The sequence below is a fragment of the Halichoeres trimaculatus genome, unplaced genomic scaffold (assembly GCF_033239565.1).
Source record: "Halichoeres trimaculatus isolate MK-OKI-2021-1 unplaced genomic scaffold, fHalTri1.1 fHalTri1_scaffold_23, whole genome shotgun sequence".
Classification (NCBI taxonomy): domain Eukaryota; kingdom Metazoa; phylum Chordata; class Actinopteri; order Labriformes; family Labridae; genus Halichoeres; species Halichoeres trimaculatus.
In genome coordinates, this window is record NW_027437201.1 from 7,898,039 (window position 1) to 7,918,370 (window position 20,332).

Genomic DNA, 20,332 nt, shown 5'->3' on the forward strand with positions numbered 1-20,332 from the left:
TCTGATAGTTGTTATATAAGTCTAATGTTTGACAGTCTGAGCTTGAGACAGTCTGTCAGACTGCACTAAAGCTGTGTTTGAAGTGGGATTGAGTCCTCCAAGTATCCTGTTTTTTGATTTTCTTTCACTCTTTTGCCCAGTGGCTGCTGCTTTTTGTGCCTCACTATTTTCCCTGCATGTTTCCAAGCTGAACACCCTATTTTGTCACAGTTACTTATAGCATGTTCTTTATTACAGAATTTTATCAAGTCATGTGACTGCTATAGCATAGCCAGCCATATGAAATTGTGTTGTCCTTGTGCCAATACGACACGGTTCTGTCTCCCAACATGTTCCTGAATCTAATTCCAACAACGCCTCGTAGGCTCGGGGCTTGACAGGCCTGTAATGGTTTTATATTCAGACTCCATGTTGGTTTTTGCTTGCAGACATTCAGAAGAGCTTTGTAGACAGCTGTTTTTTTATGTTGTGATTTTTTTGCACAAGCCTGTTTCATCTTCCCATGAAAAAAGCAGAAGAGCTTGTCTCAGGTGGTGGTCTGCATGAAAAGTGATGTTTTTCCACAGACACGCCTGATCAAAATTTGAAGACCAGTTGAAAAATTGCTCAAATTTACATTTTGCACTGCCGGCTCCTAAGAAGGTTCTCTGCAAAAATGTGGATTCAATGTCATTTTCTGTCAGGTATTCACACTGTCATGACCTCCTGATGGCAAAAGGCAAAAAAGCCTTGGCTCTTTGAATGTGGTCGGATTATTGAGCTGTATAAGCAAGGCCTCTCACAAAGCACTATTGCTGCTGAGGTTGGATGAGGTTAGACAGTCGTTCTGAGTTTCTTCAAAGATCCTGAGGGTTATGGAACACAAAAGTGAAGTGGTAGACCCCAAAAATATCACCTGCACTTTGGCTGTGCAACAAGACACGGGACGATCCTTGGCCCAAATTAAAGCCTTTAACTGGAGCAGACTGCAGCCCAATAACCATCAGATAACATCTGAGAGAGAAGAGCTTTAAGAACAAGAAACATCATCAAAGGCTTCATCTCCTCCAATGCCACACTAGTTGGCTGTGAGATACTGTAAGGTGTTTCATTGGAAATAATTCAGTTTCACTTATTTTTTCTAAAAGTACCGATAACATGCCCTTGTCAAGTTGCTTTAAAAGTAGTAAGTAAAAGTAAGTACTTTCTACCATGTCAGTAGGTGGCAGCAGGTAACTAATTACCTTAATACTTAGTTTCGGTGACACATGGAGAAATTTTTGAAAAGAAATAGTCCAAACTCCGAACAAGGCCTGGGACAAAATTCACACCCTGATGGAGGCTCTAATAAGGGAGGGAAGATGTTGAACTCAAGACTGTATAAGCTGTACAGTCTTTCATTCAGATTTACTTTTACCAGGATGCAATGACACTCACTCTTGTGTGCTTGGTGTGTGGTGAAAGCTATCCAATAGTGCCAGTGGCGGACTGGGACCGAAAAACAGCCCTGGACTTTGACTCAGTCCAGCCCACAACAACCCCCCGCAGCACTGTATTGAATGTCTCTTTTATTTCTTCCCTACCAGGTATTAGCCTATACTGCTCTGGCAGGGGGGACAGCGGATGCAAACTAGCCTTTTGGCTAACTCGGGTGCATTTACATTTTTATGAAATATTTATTAATGTGCAGTGTCCCTCCGAAACAAATAAAGGAAAATGAAATAAAATGAAACCGGCCGTCAGCAGACTGGCAGCACCGGCTGTTCTGGTATTCTCCAGGACGTCCAAATGGCCAGTCCACCCCTGATATCATTAATTGAAAAAAAAAAAAAAAGGCTCCGACCACCGGCCAGCTAGGGTCTGGAATAGACCGGGAAAAGTTCAGAATTTCCCACTCCTGAATAGTGCCATGGTCCCAAGTAAGCGTAAACGCCATTTCCAAATGAACCAACCAATGCTTCAAAACAAGCACAATTTTGTTTGTGTGAAAACATGGTGAAACAGCCAACTTTTGTGGGAAAAAAACACAAAGAATCGAGCCCTCAAAGTCAGCTACCACGTTTCTGAACTTGTTGCTGAATCAAAAATGTTGCACACTGTAACAGAGCCATTAATACCACCTCAGCTCTGACGCGGTGAAGGAAGTCAACAGGCCCAGGTTTTGCAATGTGTGAGTGTAAGAGACTGTATTGTCATTAGGCTACAGAGTGTTATTTTTCCATACTTTTGGTTGGTGGTGTGCCATGGAACTTTTTCAATGTTAAAAATGTGCCGTGGCTCAAAAAAGGTTGAAAAACACTGCAACAGACCATCAACCATGGGACATTGAAAAGTAGAAGTTTTCTTCTCTGATGAGAAAGAAATAACTTTGATGTTACTGACATGACGAGGAGATCCCACTGGAGATGTTTTCACAGCAGTAAAGCAGATGGGCCCCGCTATGGTCTGGGGCTTTTTTCTTTAATGAGTCAATGGAGCTTCAGGTTGGTCAGGGGTCGCAAATGGTGGCTGCCTATATGGAGATGTTGTCCCTCATGACTGAGGGCCCTGGGATAACACTGCGGCTCGCAAAGCCTGCCTGGGAGAGGACTTCTTCCAGAGAACTTTGAGAACATTTGGGGATGGATGGAGAGGGACGTTTACAGAAATGGACATCAGGTTCAGACAGCAGATGATGCTCCATGAAGACATCTTCACCAATTGGAGCATCATTCCCACTGGCCTCTCATCACACTCTCATCAAGCCTGCCAAAATAAATTTTTGAAGTGATCAACAAGAACGGTGGAGCTCCTCATTACTATTTTTTTTTTTTTTTTTTTTTAGGGTTTATTTTTTTCCTTTTTTGAGCTGTGGTTTGAAACCTCTAATCAGCTGATGAACAGCCTATATCAGTTGGATTGTTTTCAAAAACTGCTTACTCAGTTTTTTTTTTTTTTTTGTCTCACTTCCATTTATTCCTTTTGCATTTTGAAACTCTACCTAGATACTTTTTCAAGATCCAACAAATTAAAATGTAAATTTGGGGATTTTTCAAATGGTGTTAAAATTTCGATCAAGAGTGTATTTGAAAAAGAGCAACTGAGAGGTCATTTCAATCATGGGGCAGACTGGACACATTTAAGTGACTCATTGATTTTAGATAAGAAATAATGACATCTTCCTGGTGCTTGTTTATAATGTGTAGTTTGGAGATTTTCACGGATTTCAATGTGAAACAGATTTGTGGTATGATTCTATCTCCAGCTCCAGTTAGAAATTTCTTCCCTGATTATGAAGAGGCCTGAAATTACATCTGATGTTCTTAAATGGCCTACAAAGGCAAATGAGGCCATCAGCAGCAAGATCAGATACTTGTTTAGTTCTTTTCAAAGCCTGCTGCTGCAGGAGGGCAGGATGGATGTCAGACTTATCGATCCCCCCCAGCTGCAGGAACAGCCTTTGTTTGCATTTTCCATTGAAACAATCCTCAGCAATGAATATGTTTAACTTTCAAAATAAGAAAAATTAGTTATTTTATTTTGACAACTTTCATACATGCAGTGCAAAACCAGCAAAGAGTATCATTTTGTAGTTTGATTTAAAATTATTTTTAAAGAGGGGGTATTGTGCTTTTCCAGGCTACATACTGTTACTCTAACACTCATTGTAGCTAAACATAATTTATTGCTAAAATAGAGTCCCTATTTGTCTCACATTGGTATTTCAGAAAACCTTTATTTCAGCCTCTGACTGAAATGCTTTGTTGTAGCTGCTGTCTCTTTAAGGCTTACCACTCCACAATCCCCCTTTGCTTTGATTGGCTATCCCTCTTAGAGCTATTTCCAGGGCCTTGCTGATAAAGGTTGCATTTTAAATGTGAAGCTATTTTCATCCTTACTTAAAGTTTATTGTGTTTGAATCATTTGACACACCAATAATTTTTTTAGTAACATTTTATTTCCATTTTGCATCAATACACCTAAGAAGAAGAGGAAGAAAAAAAAGAACAAAACAAAATAATAATAATAAAAACAAAAGCCGTACAATGACCCCCCACCCCCCACCCAAGTCACCACCAAATATGTTCGTTCCTCTCCGGCCTCCAAAATCTATTACTGTGCCCCCCCCCCCCCCCCCCCCCCCCCCCCCCCCCCATGTATACCACTGCATCTAAACCAACTGTATTAATATGGACAAAAAAATTAATTAATTAATTAATTAATTAATTAAAAATAACTGCCATTGCTGGCACAGGCCTGACACAGTGTATATCACTAAACAGATAAATATAACAGTAAAGATCATGCCCTTCATCAAAGAGTAAGTTGGAATTAAAAAAATAAATAAAAAATTTAAATTGAATTAAATTAAATTAAATTGAATTAAATTAAATTAAATTAAAAAAAGGGGGGGGGTAATAATTTTATGGTCAATAATATATGAAATTAAAAAAATATCATTAAGAAAGAGTGTAACTGTAAAACAATAATACAAAAGAACAAACATGAAACATTATTAACCAAAAAATTCAATAAATAAAACATACATCACCAAAAGCCTAATAGGGGGCACTATACTACATTCATCCACAATGTCTTTAGATTTGCATCTCTCCACCATATGACCACCAATAAAATCTTGATCTTCTTTGCTGTTTGCATATCAAATGGATTTTAGTTAAAGCAATGAAGCAAAACACATGAGCCCAGAGAATCTTCTGTTTCTCTCATATTTTACCGATCACAAAAGTAGTTGCATCCAGACTTTACTGCTCTAAAGGTCGAAAGTCTTTCGTCACTCACTGATTTGCTCTTTTAGAGTAAAACATGCCAGCAAAACTGTGAACCTTGAACATAATAACTCACACTTATTATGAAACCAAAAGAGATTAGCATTTGTACATAGCAATTTGTCTGTTTAAAAGTGTTTACTAGTATTAAAAATGCAGTAGTGTGACACAGCTGGCCTCCCCTGCAGCTTTTATTTTGACTCTCTCCTGCCTCCTCCTCACAGGAGCTGAGTGGGCAGTTTGGACCTCTGATGTTTAAATATATACTGTATATATCCACATATTTTAACTCTGGGAGTTTTTCAAATGTTATCTTTATCTTTAGCCAGAAGCACTCTAATATTTAAAAGGTTTTTCCCCCTGTTTGAACTCAGCAACGCTACAGCATCCCCAAAATGTGTCGATGCAGCACTGATGTTATGCGGGGGGGAGGAAAATGATGCAAACAGACTCCAGTGTAAGCTTCGACCACGGGAAGCTCTCCAACAATCACTATGCCCTCACAAACAAGAGTTAGAGGAGGTTGACAAACCTCGATGGACAAGCAGACTTCCCAGGACAGTTCTCCGTTGACAGCATCGAAAGCCACAAACAAGCCCTCAAAGGTCACGAACGGGCTGTAGAGATGTTTTCTGCACTTTACCTTGTGGTTGTGAAGATGGTGAAATCAGACACAAGGGGGTTTATTATATTTGAGTGATTGAGCAATGTCTCAGGAGGTTGTGTTCAAGGTTGTGGGACAAAGAAGTTGCTCAAACTCTCTTCAACAGATACGTTTAATACTTGGTTGCAGGTTTTTATATTTTGACAAAAAGATGTGTCACCATTTTATCCTTTTGGATTCCAACTCAGGCAGCTATGACTATACCCCTTTATATAAGTGTTATGAGAAAACATTTTCAACTTACTACTGCTGAAAATAGAGCTAAAATGATTCCATCCCCAAATACAAAACTGCCATTTCAGTTGCTACAAGCGTTACACAGAAGAAACCTTCACTCAGAGACAGGCCAACTCTCGTCAACTAAAACTCCTTGCTGATTCAATCACCTTGTTTTTTTGTTTTTTTTTTACTGGTTCATTGTATGAACAGGCAGGTGTCACAGTAGGACACATTTTGTAGGATGCTAGTGATGATTTTTGGAGACAGGAAAATCACACATAACCTTTAAGTAATCAAAAGGATCTAAACTGTGCATTGGAGGAATATGTCAAACATTGTAATGTTGAGAGGGTCGACAAAAAGCGCCAGTTACAAGACAAAATCAACAGGTCCCAGAGCAAACTGAGAAAAACTGTATCACCATCTTGTTGCCATCAACATTTGAGGCAACCAGAAAGAGGATCAGCATTGGTCATCACAAAAGTATAGTAATAGCTTCCTTTTTTTACCATCTATATCAAGAGTGCTGTTTGGTGCTACAGTATTTACACTGCATCATTCAGCATATCATCTGCCAACCTTTGTTATCACAGCTCCAGAAGTTAACATTAGTTTAACTAGAGCCTTTTGGACAACAGCTTTCATTGATGTACAATCACCAAAGTACAAAAACTGTAACAATGTTAGGCTAACTTAAGCTAATGCTAGAGAAAACACCAAACTGCAGTGGGGGTTTTAGTGTGAAGGTAACTTTATATTTCTTTACAGAAAAGTCGCAATATGCTGCCTCAAATACAGTGTTGACTTGCATTAGAACAGATGTAGAAATCCTTGTGAATTTTTTTCATGTTGAGTTGATGTTTCTTCCACTGCACAACTTTACCCAATTGTCTCAGTTGAGATGTGGCACATCCGTGAGGTCCGCATGGCTTCATGTGGAGGAATGACATCATTTTCGCACCAACGCCCCCTTGCGCTGTCCTTCTCACCCACACTCGAACAAAGTGGCGTGGAAGAGATGGCGGAAGTGGTCAAAGTACAGAAATACAGGCATCTGCATGACTCTTCACATAGAGATCATCGTGATAACTGAGTGGTAAAAGAATTCATGGTGTGAAATGGCGACCACACTCGGCAGAGAAGAGATATCAGTTGAAAGAACCTGGAAAAATCTTCAGGACAGATATGTTAATGTATTGTAAACAAAGCCAAACTTCTTTGACTCTCATTTAGTACTCTAGTAGACGTATGTTCGTGGTACACTGCCCCCTGCAGTTTGAGAATGCACACCAACAGGCTCCACACATGGTGTTAAAAAGTATAAAAGCCTAATTTCCACGTGTCACGTTTGCAAAAAAGCACTAAAAAAACAACACAGCCTTTAAGAAAGGGTAAAACAAACCGCCTCATCACCTAGCCTAACAGGGTACCTTGTGTCGGAGTTGCATATACTCCATTAACAGTGTTTGAACTTTTTTAAACGCTTAATTTAAAAGAAAAAAAAAAACAGAGTGAAAACTGACTTTCTGTGATGCATTTCAATGGATGTCTGGGCAGAGAATGTCAGAGTGTATGGGAATGGCTATACGCACTGTGATTGGCTCATCGCATTCAAGGATGGGGCTTTGCCATAGGTCAATTCAGTCTTTACATTTGATATACCAGTTTTTTTGCAGTAGCTACAAAGACAGAATCCTACCACAGAAACTTGCTTAGCTAATGTCAACCCTCTTTTTTGAGTCTCTGCCAGTGTTTCAAAGAATCAGTTTATTTTAAGTTTGTTCTGATTGTACTTTACTGAACTATTATTATAGTGACACCAACGGCTGAATTTTGGCTAGTTTTGATTAATACTACACTCTGCTAGCATTGTGCTTTTTTAGCTAATATCACTTTATATTTTAAAGAAAATGTGTATCTTTTAGGGGTTATATATAGTAGCTTGTTAATAGCAGCCGTGATTGTATTTATTTACACGTCTCCAAACCATGTTAGGATAAGAAATCAAATAAATGTTGCTGTTGATTTTTTAGTTGAATAATACTGAGCAGTGATGTACAGAATTTGTTTGAAAACGACAGACATTAAGCTATGATGTTTGAAAAAAAATCATTTACTTTCCAAATTAAAAAAAGACAGAATTTGATAAAGTTGTTTTTTGTTTTTTTTTTGAAAATTGAAAATGTCATTCTTGTGAGAGCTACTGTCTGGGGCAAAAATTGGTCCATTACTTTTGGGTACCTCCTAGAAATCAACTTGCATTTGTTGCTTTATCTGGAGGATTTTCAGCTCCAGTTTCAGTATCCAAACAACCCTTTTGTGTTGCGTGTGATAAGCCTGTGTTCATTCACAGCCTACGCCCGCGCACTTTGCTCCCTGCTAAGTTACGCCGTTCAACTATCCAGCTGCTAGGTCCGCCACATATCTGCTGGGATCAACTGCTTCTCATCCCAGCTGCTTCTGACCTTAAGCCTCTGCTGCTGATGTGCAGGGGTCTGACACGAAACTCCAGGAGCATTCATTTGCTGCTAATTCCCTGTCGCCATCAGTCTGAGCGCTGACACACATACAGTACACTCGGGCACACACACACAGAGTCAGTGTGGCCCCTGCTGTGCAGACAGTCCATTGGTGTTGCCTGCTGGGTTTGTCTGAATGAAATGATTATCACACTTCAGTTAGCACATGTCACTAAGCCCTGCCTGTGTCTGCCATGTCGCAATCCTCTGCTCAAACGCTGACATTTACTGACAGCCACACTGGTCGCTTTATGCTAATGCACATGGTGGGTGGATGCCGTTGTGTGTGGCAGTGTGTGTAAGTCCATCCATCATTCAGTGTAAGTCCTGTCTGTTAATTTGCAAAAAAACTCTTTCATGCTCACAGCCATAGCCCATATTGTGCATGTCATAATATGAATTCACTGGCCTGAACTGTTTTTCCTCTTTCCACAGAGAGTGGCGACACCTACCAGAGGCAGGTGCTGTCCATCTTCAGCATCGCCTCGGGGATTTGTCTGCTCGGAGTGGCATGTATGGCTCTCTACCGCCGCAACAAGTGAGTGATGCCAGCCAACACCGCATTAGTAGTGCATGCCCCCGGCTGTGCAGAAAGAGCACTTTACTATCATGGTGTGGAGCTCGATGAAATCCTACGTATGAGTCAGCTAGACGGTGTTTTAGCAGGGCATCATGTCTAAATAGCGAAAGATCCTTTTGGGACAGATGCTCATGTAAGATTTATTCTTAAAGTGGTTTTGGCAAAGAGGTGTGTCGCAAAATGCTTCACACAAAGCAAAATGCACTGATCAGGCCAGAGCTGGAGTCAAACACATTAGACCCCTAAGAGCATGTGCACAAAAGCAGAATGCCAAAGTCAATTACTCACAGCAGAGAGGAAGAAAGGAGAGAACTGTAAGAGAAAGTAAGGACCAATGAAAGTTGTGCTGATTAAAGTGGTCTTGATGGACAAAAGTTGTTTTTATTCTGGTCCTGCAGCTCTTTGCCAATCTGACCTCCAGTCCTCACTGAACAGAAGATTAAATGTCCCGGAAATTATCTTGACTCATTGCTAGCTAAATGTCTTTTACCTAAATAATGTTTGACAGTGTGGTTCAGAAAAATAGCTTTTCCTGTTAATGCTTCAGTTATTTCTATCTCTAATAAAGATCTTAACTTTCAGTTGTAGCAGTGCTTCAGAGGAAATAAAGAAAAGAGTCATACTTGACAAGATTTGAGTACAGTACAAAGGAGTTTAAGAACTACTCTTACATACTTAAAGACCAAAAGGTCAAGTTGATGCTACATGGTTTTAAAATGAAGTAATCAGGCAAACAAAAGTGGTACTTGCCAAATGTCTCCCATTAAACACAAATTATAGTGGATTCTAGACTCAAACTCTCTCAGTAATCATGAATGCATCTTTTAATCATGTTTTATTACAGAAACAGTTTGTTTATCTCCTTTTTTGAGGGGGTGTCCAGCACTCAAACATTTTTCTGTGTTCATTACTCAGGAAAGATTTACCAGACTTCAGCTGTAGAGAAATTTGCAGCCCTAAAATGAAACATTTAATGGTGAATTAACATTTAATCCAAAAGTCTTAAGCATCAATTAAATGCTAATCCAATCAAAGTTAAATTCCAAATGAAGGAACACTCGAGTGTTTTATATTTTGCAGAACTCAGATTTTGATTTTCTGTCTGTGCTAGTTTTTGTGCATTACAGGTTTTTTTTATGGTTTGACAAGAATAAATGTACCTTACAAACCCAAGTGACAAAACATTTATTTTTAAAGCAGGGAAATTAGAAAGTACCCAGAGCTAGTTTCTGTAACTGGGGATCAGGCCGTCAGCACCCCAGCCTTTGACAACCACCCAATCCACAATGCGCCAGACCCAAGGAACTCCTCTTGCAGGTGGTGGATCCACAGGAGGGTGAACCATTGTCACTCATCTGGAGTGGGCCCTACCGGGTCCCATGAGTAGGCCACCAGGTGCTTGCCTGCAGGCAGCTTCCAGTGACCCTCTAGACAGGGTCCACCTGTGCTTTGTGGGTCTGGGAAAGGTTTTTGACCATGTCATCCAAGGTGTCTTGTGGAGAGGTTGCTCCAGGGATATGGAGTCAATGGCCCATTGTTGAAGGCCATCCAACCTCTGTATTTTTTGGGAAAGATTTTGGTTCACAGACAGTAATTCGAACTCCTCCCTAGTCAGGGTTGGACTCCGCCAAGGCTTCCCTCTGTCACTGATTCTGTTTATTTATGTTACCGACAGAATTTCTAGGCACAGCCAAGTGGCGAAGGGAGTCAGATTCAGGGGTATTAGGATCCCATCTCTGCTTTTTACAGATGATGTGGTCCCATTGGGCTCATCGAACACTGACCTCCAGCTCATACTGGGGCAGTTTGTCAGAATGAAGCAGCCCTTAAAGATGAAGCTCGGCCCCTCTAAGTTCAAGGCCATGGCTCACAGCAAGAAAAGGGTGGACTGCCCACTTTGGGTGGGTGCAAGTCTGTGCCCCAAGTACAGGAGTTTAAGTACCTTGGAATCGAGTTCAAGCATGAGCGAGAGTTCCACTGATAGATTGAGGCATCGGCAATGGTGTGGACATGATACTAGTCCGTTGTGGTGAAGCGACAGCTGAGCAAAGAGGCAAGGCTCTTAATTTACTGGTCAATCTACATTCCAGCCCCAACCTATGGCCACAAACTGTGGGTAGTGGCAGAGATAACAAGATGCTGATAACAAGCTGGTGAACTGTGATAGGGTTTGGAGCTCAGACATCCAGAGGAGGTTCAAAGTTGAGCTGCTGCGCCTGATCAGGTGGTTCGAGCATCTTGTGGTGATGCCTCCCAGACACCTGGTGGAGCTCCAGAGAAGCTGGTGGAAGTGGCCAGTGACAGGGCCCACTGCAACCAGGTACCAGATATGGGATGGAATAGCAATGGATAAGTGGAAACTAGAAAGTCGACAGATGAACATGTATAAATTAACACATTAAGGCTTTGCTAATCTGCCACATTTTACTTTGTAGCCTTTGATTATAGATACATACGCACATTAAAACGTGTAACCCCTAAAAATTCTTCCTCCGTGTCTCCTTCTGTGAAGATTCACACTCACACTCACACTTTCTCAGGAGGTATTTCTGGAAAATCTCCTTTCTATCCATTTTCCCAGAATATTATTACAAAGGCATATAATGGGTGTTTCATGGTACATTGCCTTGATTAAATTATCACTTCACAACACATCTTCTCTCCTAATGCTATTTTTGTGGCTGGATTGAGTGCTTTCTCACCTCCATCAAGCCTTCAGTTACATCTCAGGAGGCAACTTCCCACATGTGAGCCGCAAATTGACTCAGGCTCATTTTGTCGCTCTGACCTTTCAGGTGCTCATACATTAGCAACATGTGACAAATGCTGTCAGATCATGCAGTTTCACCACACAATAAATCATGCAGCTGTGAAAGCCAGTTAGAAATGAGTGTAGATTGTTATAAAGTTGCATTTAAATCACTGCACCTGTACAATTGTTGGGTGAAGTTGTGTGTAGCTTATGTTGATGTTAAGGCCACTTTCTTTTGAAGAAAAGCTGGTCATTAAATATGATTACCTGCTTCACTTTCATATATGTGTCCAAAGAACCAGCCTAATGGCTACTGGAAATCAATATCCAGCTGGATACTGTTATCACAATGTGTACCATGAATGGAGAGAAGCCAAGAAAATACCCTAATAACAAGCTCAAGCCAATGGGTATATATAGTGGTGTTCATATCATGGTGAAAAACACTATTTTCTGTTCCTGTATTAGTTTTTCTGTGCTGCATCATCATCTTTCCTTTCAGATCAACAGGTGTTTCCACATTATTAGAATTTCTGTTTATTTAAAGCTCCTATAAGGGCTTTCAAGTAAGGGATAATATATAGTTAGTGGATGGTCATGGGGACAAAAAGCACCTTGACTGAGTGTGCCAAGACCTCAATAAGAGCCAGCTACTAACTTAAAGCGACAGTACGGAAATTTTGTTAGCAAACACAACATTCAAACTGAGCTCCGCAAGTGAGTGAAAGTCGAGCCAAGCTTCATCCTCATTTAGGAAAAAGCTTAATCTGTTTGGTGTTTCCTTTCACTGTGGTTGTGTTTTCCATCATCCGTACTATGTCCACTATTGTAGCTGTTCAGGAAAGCATCTCTGTGATTGGCTGATGTAACCACAGCTACTCTCCGCCCAGAAACGTCCCAACACAACCAAAACATCAACATACAGGCAGAGGAGGGGCTGAGGCAGACATAGACACTGACACACATGTATAGATGTATAGAGGTGATGACTGAGAAAGATCATTCCTATAAAAGTTGACTTTTTATTTTTTTAGGAAAATCCTGCACTGCAAAAAGAAAAATCCTATGTAGTGTTTTTGTCTTGTTCTAAGTCAAAATTTACTTATTATTCTTGATTTGGGCCACAGTCAACTGACCAATGAAAAAATGTCTTGTTTGGAGTTATTTAAAGACAGAAATGAGGTCTGAATAATTGTAACAAGTAAAAAAAAAAAAGGTCTGCCTATTGAACAAGAAAAAATATGCTCAAAAATTGGCTTGAAACTAGAATAATGTCTTAAAACAAGTTACTTTTCTCTTGTTCTAGTGGTAGATTTATTTTTAACCTTGTTGCAAGCAACCCAGAGCTCATTCTTGTCTTTAAATAACATAAAACAAGACATTTTTCTGGACTGGTCAGGTGAATATGGTTCATACTAAGTCCACAAAGAAGTTTTCTACTGAAGATTGGACCAAAAAAACTTGATAAGATTTCAGTTTTTGCAGTGTACATACCCTGCCTTTAAGATACTAACACATTGGCAAAATGGAAAATCCTAGACAGTAAGCCCCTAAATTGTCCTCATTCAGCTCTTCCTTGTCTCTGAGCTCTGCAACTGTCAAATTTTCAAAAGCTGACTCTATCACCACTCACGAGTCCATGAGTTTACCCTGTGGAAGTAGCATGCTAACCAAAACCACCTCTTTAATCACATAGTTTACCAATATGATGCTAGAAAAAGCTAACGGTGCTATCTCACACAACAGTGTACATTGTTGTCCAACAGGAGCTAAATAGGCTGGTAGTCTTAACAAGAGGGGTGACAAATTACTCCACAAGATTTAGTGCTTCACTTATATAGCTGATGACACACCTGGATAGATGCTTTTTGGTTGTTGTTTTTTTTTTTGCTTGTTTTGCTTCTAATTCAATTTAGTTCCTTTCTAAGTCTTCTGTTCATTTGTGGATTGTAAATGTTTAGTTTGTTTTTGTTTTTTTCAATGGAAATTACTTTTGCTGAAATCATTTCCATGCCAGATTACTCATCTTTGTCTCTTCTCAAAGTCTTTCAATTTTCAATTTAGTGCTCGCATAAAGAGACTGACAATACAATGACATTACAAAATTGCCTTTTATGAATAAATAAAAGCAATCAGTTTGAAAAAAGAAAATTAAATCAAACCAGAATAAAAAGAAACACAAGGAAAAGGTCCAGTACAATAAATTCCTTTGGTGATACATTAAATTTTAAAAGCAGAACCAAATGAAAAATTTATTTATTCATAAGGAAAAAGTGAGTTTTTCAAGGGTTTTGTACAATCTTCATTAGTAATCTTTTTCAAATTGATGTTGTGTTTTTCTACCTCATAATAGTGTTAGCAGCATTTTCTAAAAACAAAAAAGTCTCAAACTAAACTTAGGTTTGACTTATGCTTTAGATTAGGGCTGTCAATCTTTTTTTATTATTATTTTATGGTACAAATTAGATGCAAATTCATATTATGTTATGTGTTTAGATTATGCGCTTAACTGTCCCTTTGGAAATTCTGAGGAAGATCTGTCATAATTAGTCAGTGCAGAGGATTTAGGACAGGCATATAGCATTTTTAGTAATGTCATGAATTTGTCGCCAAATCCAAACTTCTTTAGAGTTGCAAACATGTATGTCCACTCAATTTGGTCAAATGCCTGCAGAGCATCTAATGAAGTCATGGCAGCGTGAGACATGGTGGTAGAATAAATACTATTTAGCAGACAACAAGTGTTGGAGAAAGAAACCCTTTCTGGGATAAAGCCCGTTTGGTCGGGGTGAATTAACAAACTGATGTGTTTATTTAACTGGTTCGGCATGACTTTTGCAACAGTCTTTTGATCGCTGTTAAGCAGGCTTTGAGGGTGGTACGATGCAACATCAGTACCGTCTCTGTCTTTTTTCAGAAGTAGACCAATATGGGCATCGTACACAGTATTGGGGAAGATTCCAGCTTTAACAGAGCACTTTACCATCCGAAGGAGGAGAGGGGAAATTGTGTCTATGTGTTTTTCATAAAATTCTATTCTTAAACCATCTGGGCTGCAAGCTTTACCATTAGGGAATAAAGAAATGGCTGTTTTTATTTCTTCTAATGTAAACTCTGAGTCTAATTCCTTTTTAGCAACTTCACTGAAAACTGGGGTGTTAAATAAGTCGAGAAAGTCAGCGAGATCAACGTCAGTGGCTTGGAATTTAGGAGTATAGAGCTGGCTGAAATTAGGGGCGGGAATTGATAAGATTTTGTCAATACCGATGCACTTATCGTTTCTGCTTATCAATCTGATTCTTTATAGATTCTCTTAACGATTCCTGTGTGAATTTTCTTGGTGCAAAAAGTAGCTTTACAGGTTTTCTGGGTCAACAACATTTAATTGAGTTTATACTGTAAGTGAATAAAATGTTATTGGTAAAAATTTCACACAATGTGACGTTGATGTACTGTGTTGTAATATATTAATAATTCAAGTAGGCCATCTAGTGTCTCAAAATGGTTATAGCAATGGTTTCAGTTGTTTGGAAGCTTTCCGTAGTCATGAAGTCAGCCATGAGCCTTTTAATTGCCTGTTAGCTTTTGACATTTGAAATTCTCTGTATTTTTTACAAAGAGTTGATGCGATATGTTTCTGTGATAAAAGTTGTAATTCGATTCTGAAGCTGAAGTTATACTGATGTATGCTAATTGCTAGCATATCAATGCAGTTTCCCATATACATTAGCAGCAAGCTTGTGCTATTTTGTTATTTTGGTAAATAAGGTGATTTATACCATTTTGAATATACTGAATATGAATCTCCTGAGAGAGAGTAATGTACATTTCTTTATGAAGTCGGTTCTTCAGTCGTTGTCTAACTGCTAAGCTAAGATAGCTGCAGCAGACTAGTTGTTGTAAGGCCCGGCAGCTCCAGCACAAACCAGTTTTCGATTCCCATCCTCAAGTGAAATAATCAAAAAAATCTGTCATTAATCAACTTAGTATCTGATATCAGTCGTCCCTTGAGAGACAATCTTAACTGCTTAGCAAGTAGTTTGTTGAGTTTATCTCCTAACTCAAAATGGTTTTGCGTAAGCTTACATACAGAATTTTCAACCTTTTCCCCAAGCATGCGAATGTAGTCGTATTTTATCTTCAAAATATGATTGAAGATGTAAGTTAAGCCACCAGTGTTTCCCGGCTTCTTGCTAATGATATTTCTGAGAATAATGATGTTACTGATGTCACAGTAAACTCTGAAAAAATAAATACAGAAAAGAAGAAATAAAATATAAAATACTATACATGACTTAATTGAAAAGTAAAAAGAATTTGTGTTTACTTTTTGTCAAAGTTAAATTTCAATGAGAAACTCCGCCAACCGCCTTCGAGCGAATCAGACTGAAATCAGCAGACCACTTCACCGCAGAGCCTGTAAAGCACTGTTTAAGTCATGACATTAAGCTATTAGTTTTGTTGAGAAATGAACCACTTGGCAGTTCTTCTTTCATTATTAATATGCTTTAAGTCTTCATACATGTTGTAAAATTGCCCTCACTTTTTCTTCCACAGACGACACCGTGAAAAACTCCAGGCTCATTTCTCAGATAGCCGCAGCCTGAGGGACTGCAGCGTCAACGCCTCCGGCCTCATGTCCAAATCTCAGAATCCCAGACTTCAGTACAGCCTTCAACTCCAAAAGGTAACTCCCTCTCCCCGTTATTGCCTTTATCACCATTATAATCAGTTCCATCTTAATACGTATAGTCCTCCTGTGAAAAAAACAGAGTTTAGAGTGCCTGACAGGATGATGTACGATGTGTGTCTTAATAATCTCTCCACTGGCTGAAGCCTTTTGTTCACACTCATATCTGACACGGCTGAGAGACAGTGGGGAATTATAGTTTCAAATAAATGCATCGAGTGTTGTACAGGAAAAATCTGCTTGTCACGTTCACAGTGACACATTCCTGTGACAAACTGCAGATTGGAAACTGTAATCTGTGGCGTGTCACGGCTGCTGAATTCACCATGCAAGCACAGCAACAATACTGTGTAGTAGACAAATAATGTTAAACAGCGCTTTTCCTCACCCTGGTGTTACTTTTCATCAAACAAAGACTTGTTTTTTTCTCGCAAATTCACAAATGGACCTGCCTCCTTTAGAGCGAAGCTAATGTCTTAACAGGATGGGGACCTTTGTGCAAAACTGAGCCTTTTAACTAGCTTAGAAAAAAAAAAAGTTGGTAATTCATTAAAAGATGAAATAAAAGACCAAACAAGAAGAAAATTTGGAGAAAACATTTTTAGAAGAAGACATCACAAAATCCTTCTCCTTGGTTGTAAACATAAAAGAAACAGAGGCCCAAACATGAATCACAAGCCTACACAGACACAACAAAGAGCAGAAGAGAACAAAGTGAACAGGCGTTCATAGCAGAGCAGGTAGATGATTTAGATGGGACTGATATGGCTAATGTCTCCACAGAAACCCTGGGTAATTGCCGCCTAATGCACACTCGTAAAGGTTTCAACAAAGGAGTGCAACCGCCGGGATGCATTAGCACTTTCCTGAATGAACCCTCTTTCTTTGCTGTCATAAAAATATAATCACATGACATGTTCATTCTTTTTTAATTAGATGTTCGGAGCCAGTCATTGGTTTTGAAGTTGTTCAGCTTACTATTTAGTTAGTTACCATCAGGTGATATGTTTTGTTTTCAACTAACTGAGCCTTCTTAACAAATTTATTTTTATGTGTATTCATTTTTTAGAAAAGAGCTGCTCTTTTTTTGTATAAAGGTTTTTGTATAAATCCACCTGCTGATATGTGCTCATTTTTACATACAAGCTAAAACATACTTGCTAAACCCATAATTTTGTCATTAACTTATGAATTATTTTTTTCCTTTAACATTAAGTTTTATTTGTTTCCTTTGTCTTTTTAAGTGTGCATTTTAATTTTCATCACAAATATAGATGTATAAATATGCAACTGGTATTAGGTATCCATAAATATGAAAATAGATAACTAGAAACGTAACATTATTGTCATTATTAAGTCATTAGTCGCCATTTTTCCTTTCTTTGCAAGACTTGTATTCTATTAAAAATTTGTTTCTAAGGGCGTGTTCCTATTGCAAATGTAATGTCCCCAATGAAGTCACTTCCCAACAAAAGGCATAAAACAAAGCACTCATCAGTTATAAATACAGATGTATTGCACTCCAGATTAAAGCGGAGAAACTCAGCTTTAAACACTGTCAAGTTTAACCAAACTTTCTGTTTGTTTAAGTAAAACTTGATTTATTACTCTGAGCAGGTGACATGAATACCAATACGGACACATTTGAACAAATTTCACAAGTGTTCCCTTCAATATGTTACCAGAATGATTCAAACAGACTTTGTACATTCAGAGATATAGAGGGATTTTTGTTTATCAACAACGCCGGATGCACGCTCAACTTGGGTGCAGAAGTACCGCGGAGTATATTGGTTTGTCAAGTGACATGGTGGAGTTAACCACCTAAAAACACATTTTTAAACTAAATATCACCACTTTGATGGATGGTAAGTCATTTCCAGGTATGTGAAATTGTAGTGAGTGGACAGAGGAGATCAGCAAGTGGACAGATATTAGGTGTACAAATAGTTTTTAGCAGACACTTACCAGACTGTGACAGACCAGGAAGTAAACATGTGTCAATAAATCAGAAACTCTCCCATACCAAAAAAAGCACACAGACTGATGAGTCTGAGAGCCAGTTCGTAATGAAAGAACCAGAAAACTACATCCAGAGATAATTATTTACCCACACACGTCGCTGGTGTTTCAGTGTACAGTGTGACCCTGTTAACTGGTGACTCTCGGCAGTTAATCACTGATACTGTCAGCTGAGCGTCACCAGTTAGCATGGACGCTATTAACTCCAAAACACCAGTTGCTCTGTGATGGTCAAAACTTGATAGACATTGCCTCTGTTGGGAAGTATTGTTTCTAAAAACTGACCACAAAACAACAGTACATTTATATGCTGGTTGAATTTAATGTTTAAAAAACGCTAACTCGTCTGAATGAATGGAGCTGAATGCTGCTTCTGTGGTCAAGATGCGTGTACATCTCTATGATGATGTAAACTGATAATCCCTCTATACCCTTTTCAATTTGGGTACGTCAAAATTTCTAACAGAGACCCAAAAATGGGGCCAGGGCTTAAGAGGTCAGGGTGCCAATTAATAACTAAAATATGCCCCTGTGTTTTTTACACAGGCTTATACACACCTGTTACCATGCTATTATTATGCTATTACTTATTTCTCTTATTAAATAACAGTTTATTTTATAACTTTTGACTCCTCTGTGCTTGCATCTTGTTTTATTAACATAAATATGTTAGTGCTAATATGCAGCTGTTTTATGGATCTCCTTTTATGCACCTGTTAATGTGCACCTGCTTCTATGCACCTGCTCTGTTTAAATGTGCAAATCCCTTGGTGCTACCCACCCACACACACACACTCTCAGATAAATCCAACACATTTTCTGAAATTTTTATGACTTTCACATAAATATTAATGAGCAAAGGCAGGTTGAGAGCATACTTTATTGATAACAACCAAGGAGGTTGAACGCCATGTTTGTTTCAGACACTGTTGACTTTTTTTGTAGTGTTGTTGTTGTTGCCTGAAACTCCTTCATTTAGTTTCAGCCTTGTTCTGTCATTCCCGTGCAAGTACTTTGCCTAATGCAGCCTGTACAGAGGCTTTTTAATAATGCAACAGTGTCTAGTGTCACACGCTGAAACAAACACCCCTCCAGCTAGCCCCACCCACGGAACTTCAGCCGGCACAATCTGAAAGCTTTTTTTGAGGGTGTCACAGGAAATTACAGCTGTGAGTGGCTGACAAGTGAGGAGCGGTCCAATATTTGATGTGAATGCTAAAGCTTCTTAAGTAGCTGCATTTAAGTCAAATAAAATATCAGCCAGAACATGTGATGTTTAAATCACAGTGGCATAAAAACCTTTGATACGAAAATCCCCAAAAGTTCCTTCTGACATCAGACCAGTTCGAGCACATTTGACCCAACTTTGAAGTCTGTCACACGCTGTTGTCTCGTAGCAAAATAACAGGCTATTATATTAACACCACGACTGTGAGAATGTGGTGACAGGAATATGTGAAGGCTCAGCGTGTAGCACAGCCCTGTGTTCAGCCAAGAAATGCTGCTTTTAGAAAGTGGACCCAGGGAGGAAGCCAGGAGGAAAACAAAAATAAAACAGACCGTTGTAATAAAACAACAACCCAGAAACACAGGCTGTAATAGAAAAGTGAGAAGTTGGCTTAAGGTGGAATGTGGAAGATCAGCGGCTGTGGGCACCCAGGAGGGTGCAGGACAAAGAAAGATTAACAAGTGAAACCTATTTTTTCTTCAGATTTGACATTGTGACCCCAGACCACCCACTCTCTCAGCCTTTGACTGTGTGGAGTTACAAAGAGGAGTTTTTACGAGAGTATGGAAACAGCTGAACCAGGGATAGTCCTGACTGTTTTTTTTATTGGATGGCCCAAATATGGCACTGAATTGTGCAGGGATGGCATTCAGTATGTTTGCAGACATAAAGGATTAATCACATTCAATTACCCTGCCTGTCATCCATATCAGAGACTCTCACTTTAAAGCAAGGGTAGGCAACCTTTTCCATGATTTGTGCCACTTTATGACATGGAGCATCCTGCTGGAAGTAGCCATCAGAAGATGGGTACACTGTGCTCATAAAGGGATGGACATGGTCAGCAACAATACTCAGGTAGGCTGCGGACTTTAAACCAGGCTCAGTTGAAAATATCCCCCACACCATT

General features: G+C 39.2%; 1 protein-coding gene across 1 annotated transcript in view; it reads left to right on the forward strand.

Moving 5' to 3' along the window:
• The window catches only part of nrg3b (neuregulin 3b), a 324,753-nt gene that overhangs the window by 282,062 nt on the left and 22,359 nt on the right, over positions 1-20,332 (forward strand). The window contains exons 5-6 of the mRNA XM_074663848.1: positions 8,586-8,688; positions 16,040-16,169. Of these exons, the coding sequence (XP_074519949.1) occupies positions 8,586-8,688; positions 16,040-16,169 (233 nt within the window). The remainder of the gene's footprint in view (positions 1-8,585; positions 8,689-16,039; positions 16,170-20,332) is intronic.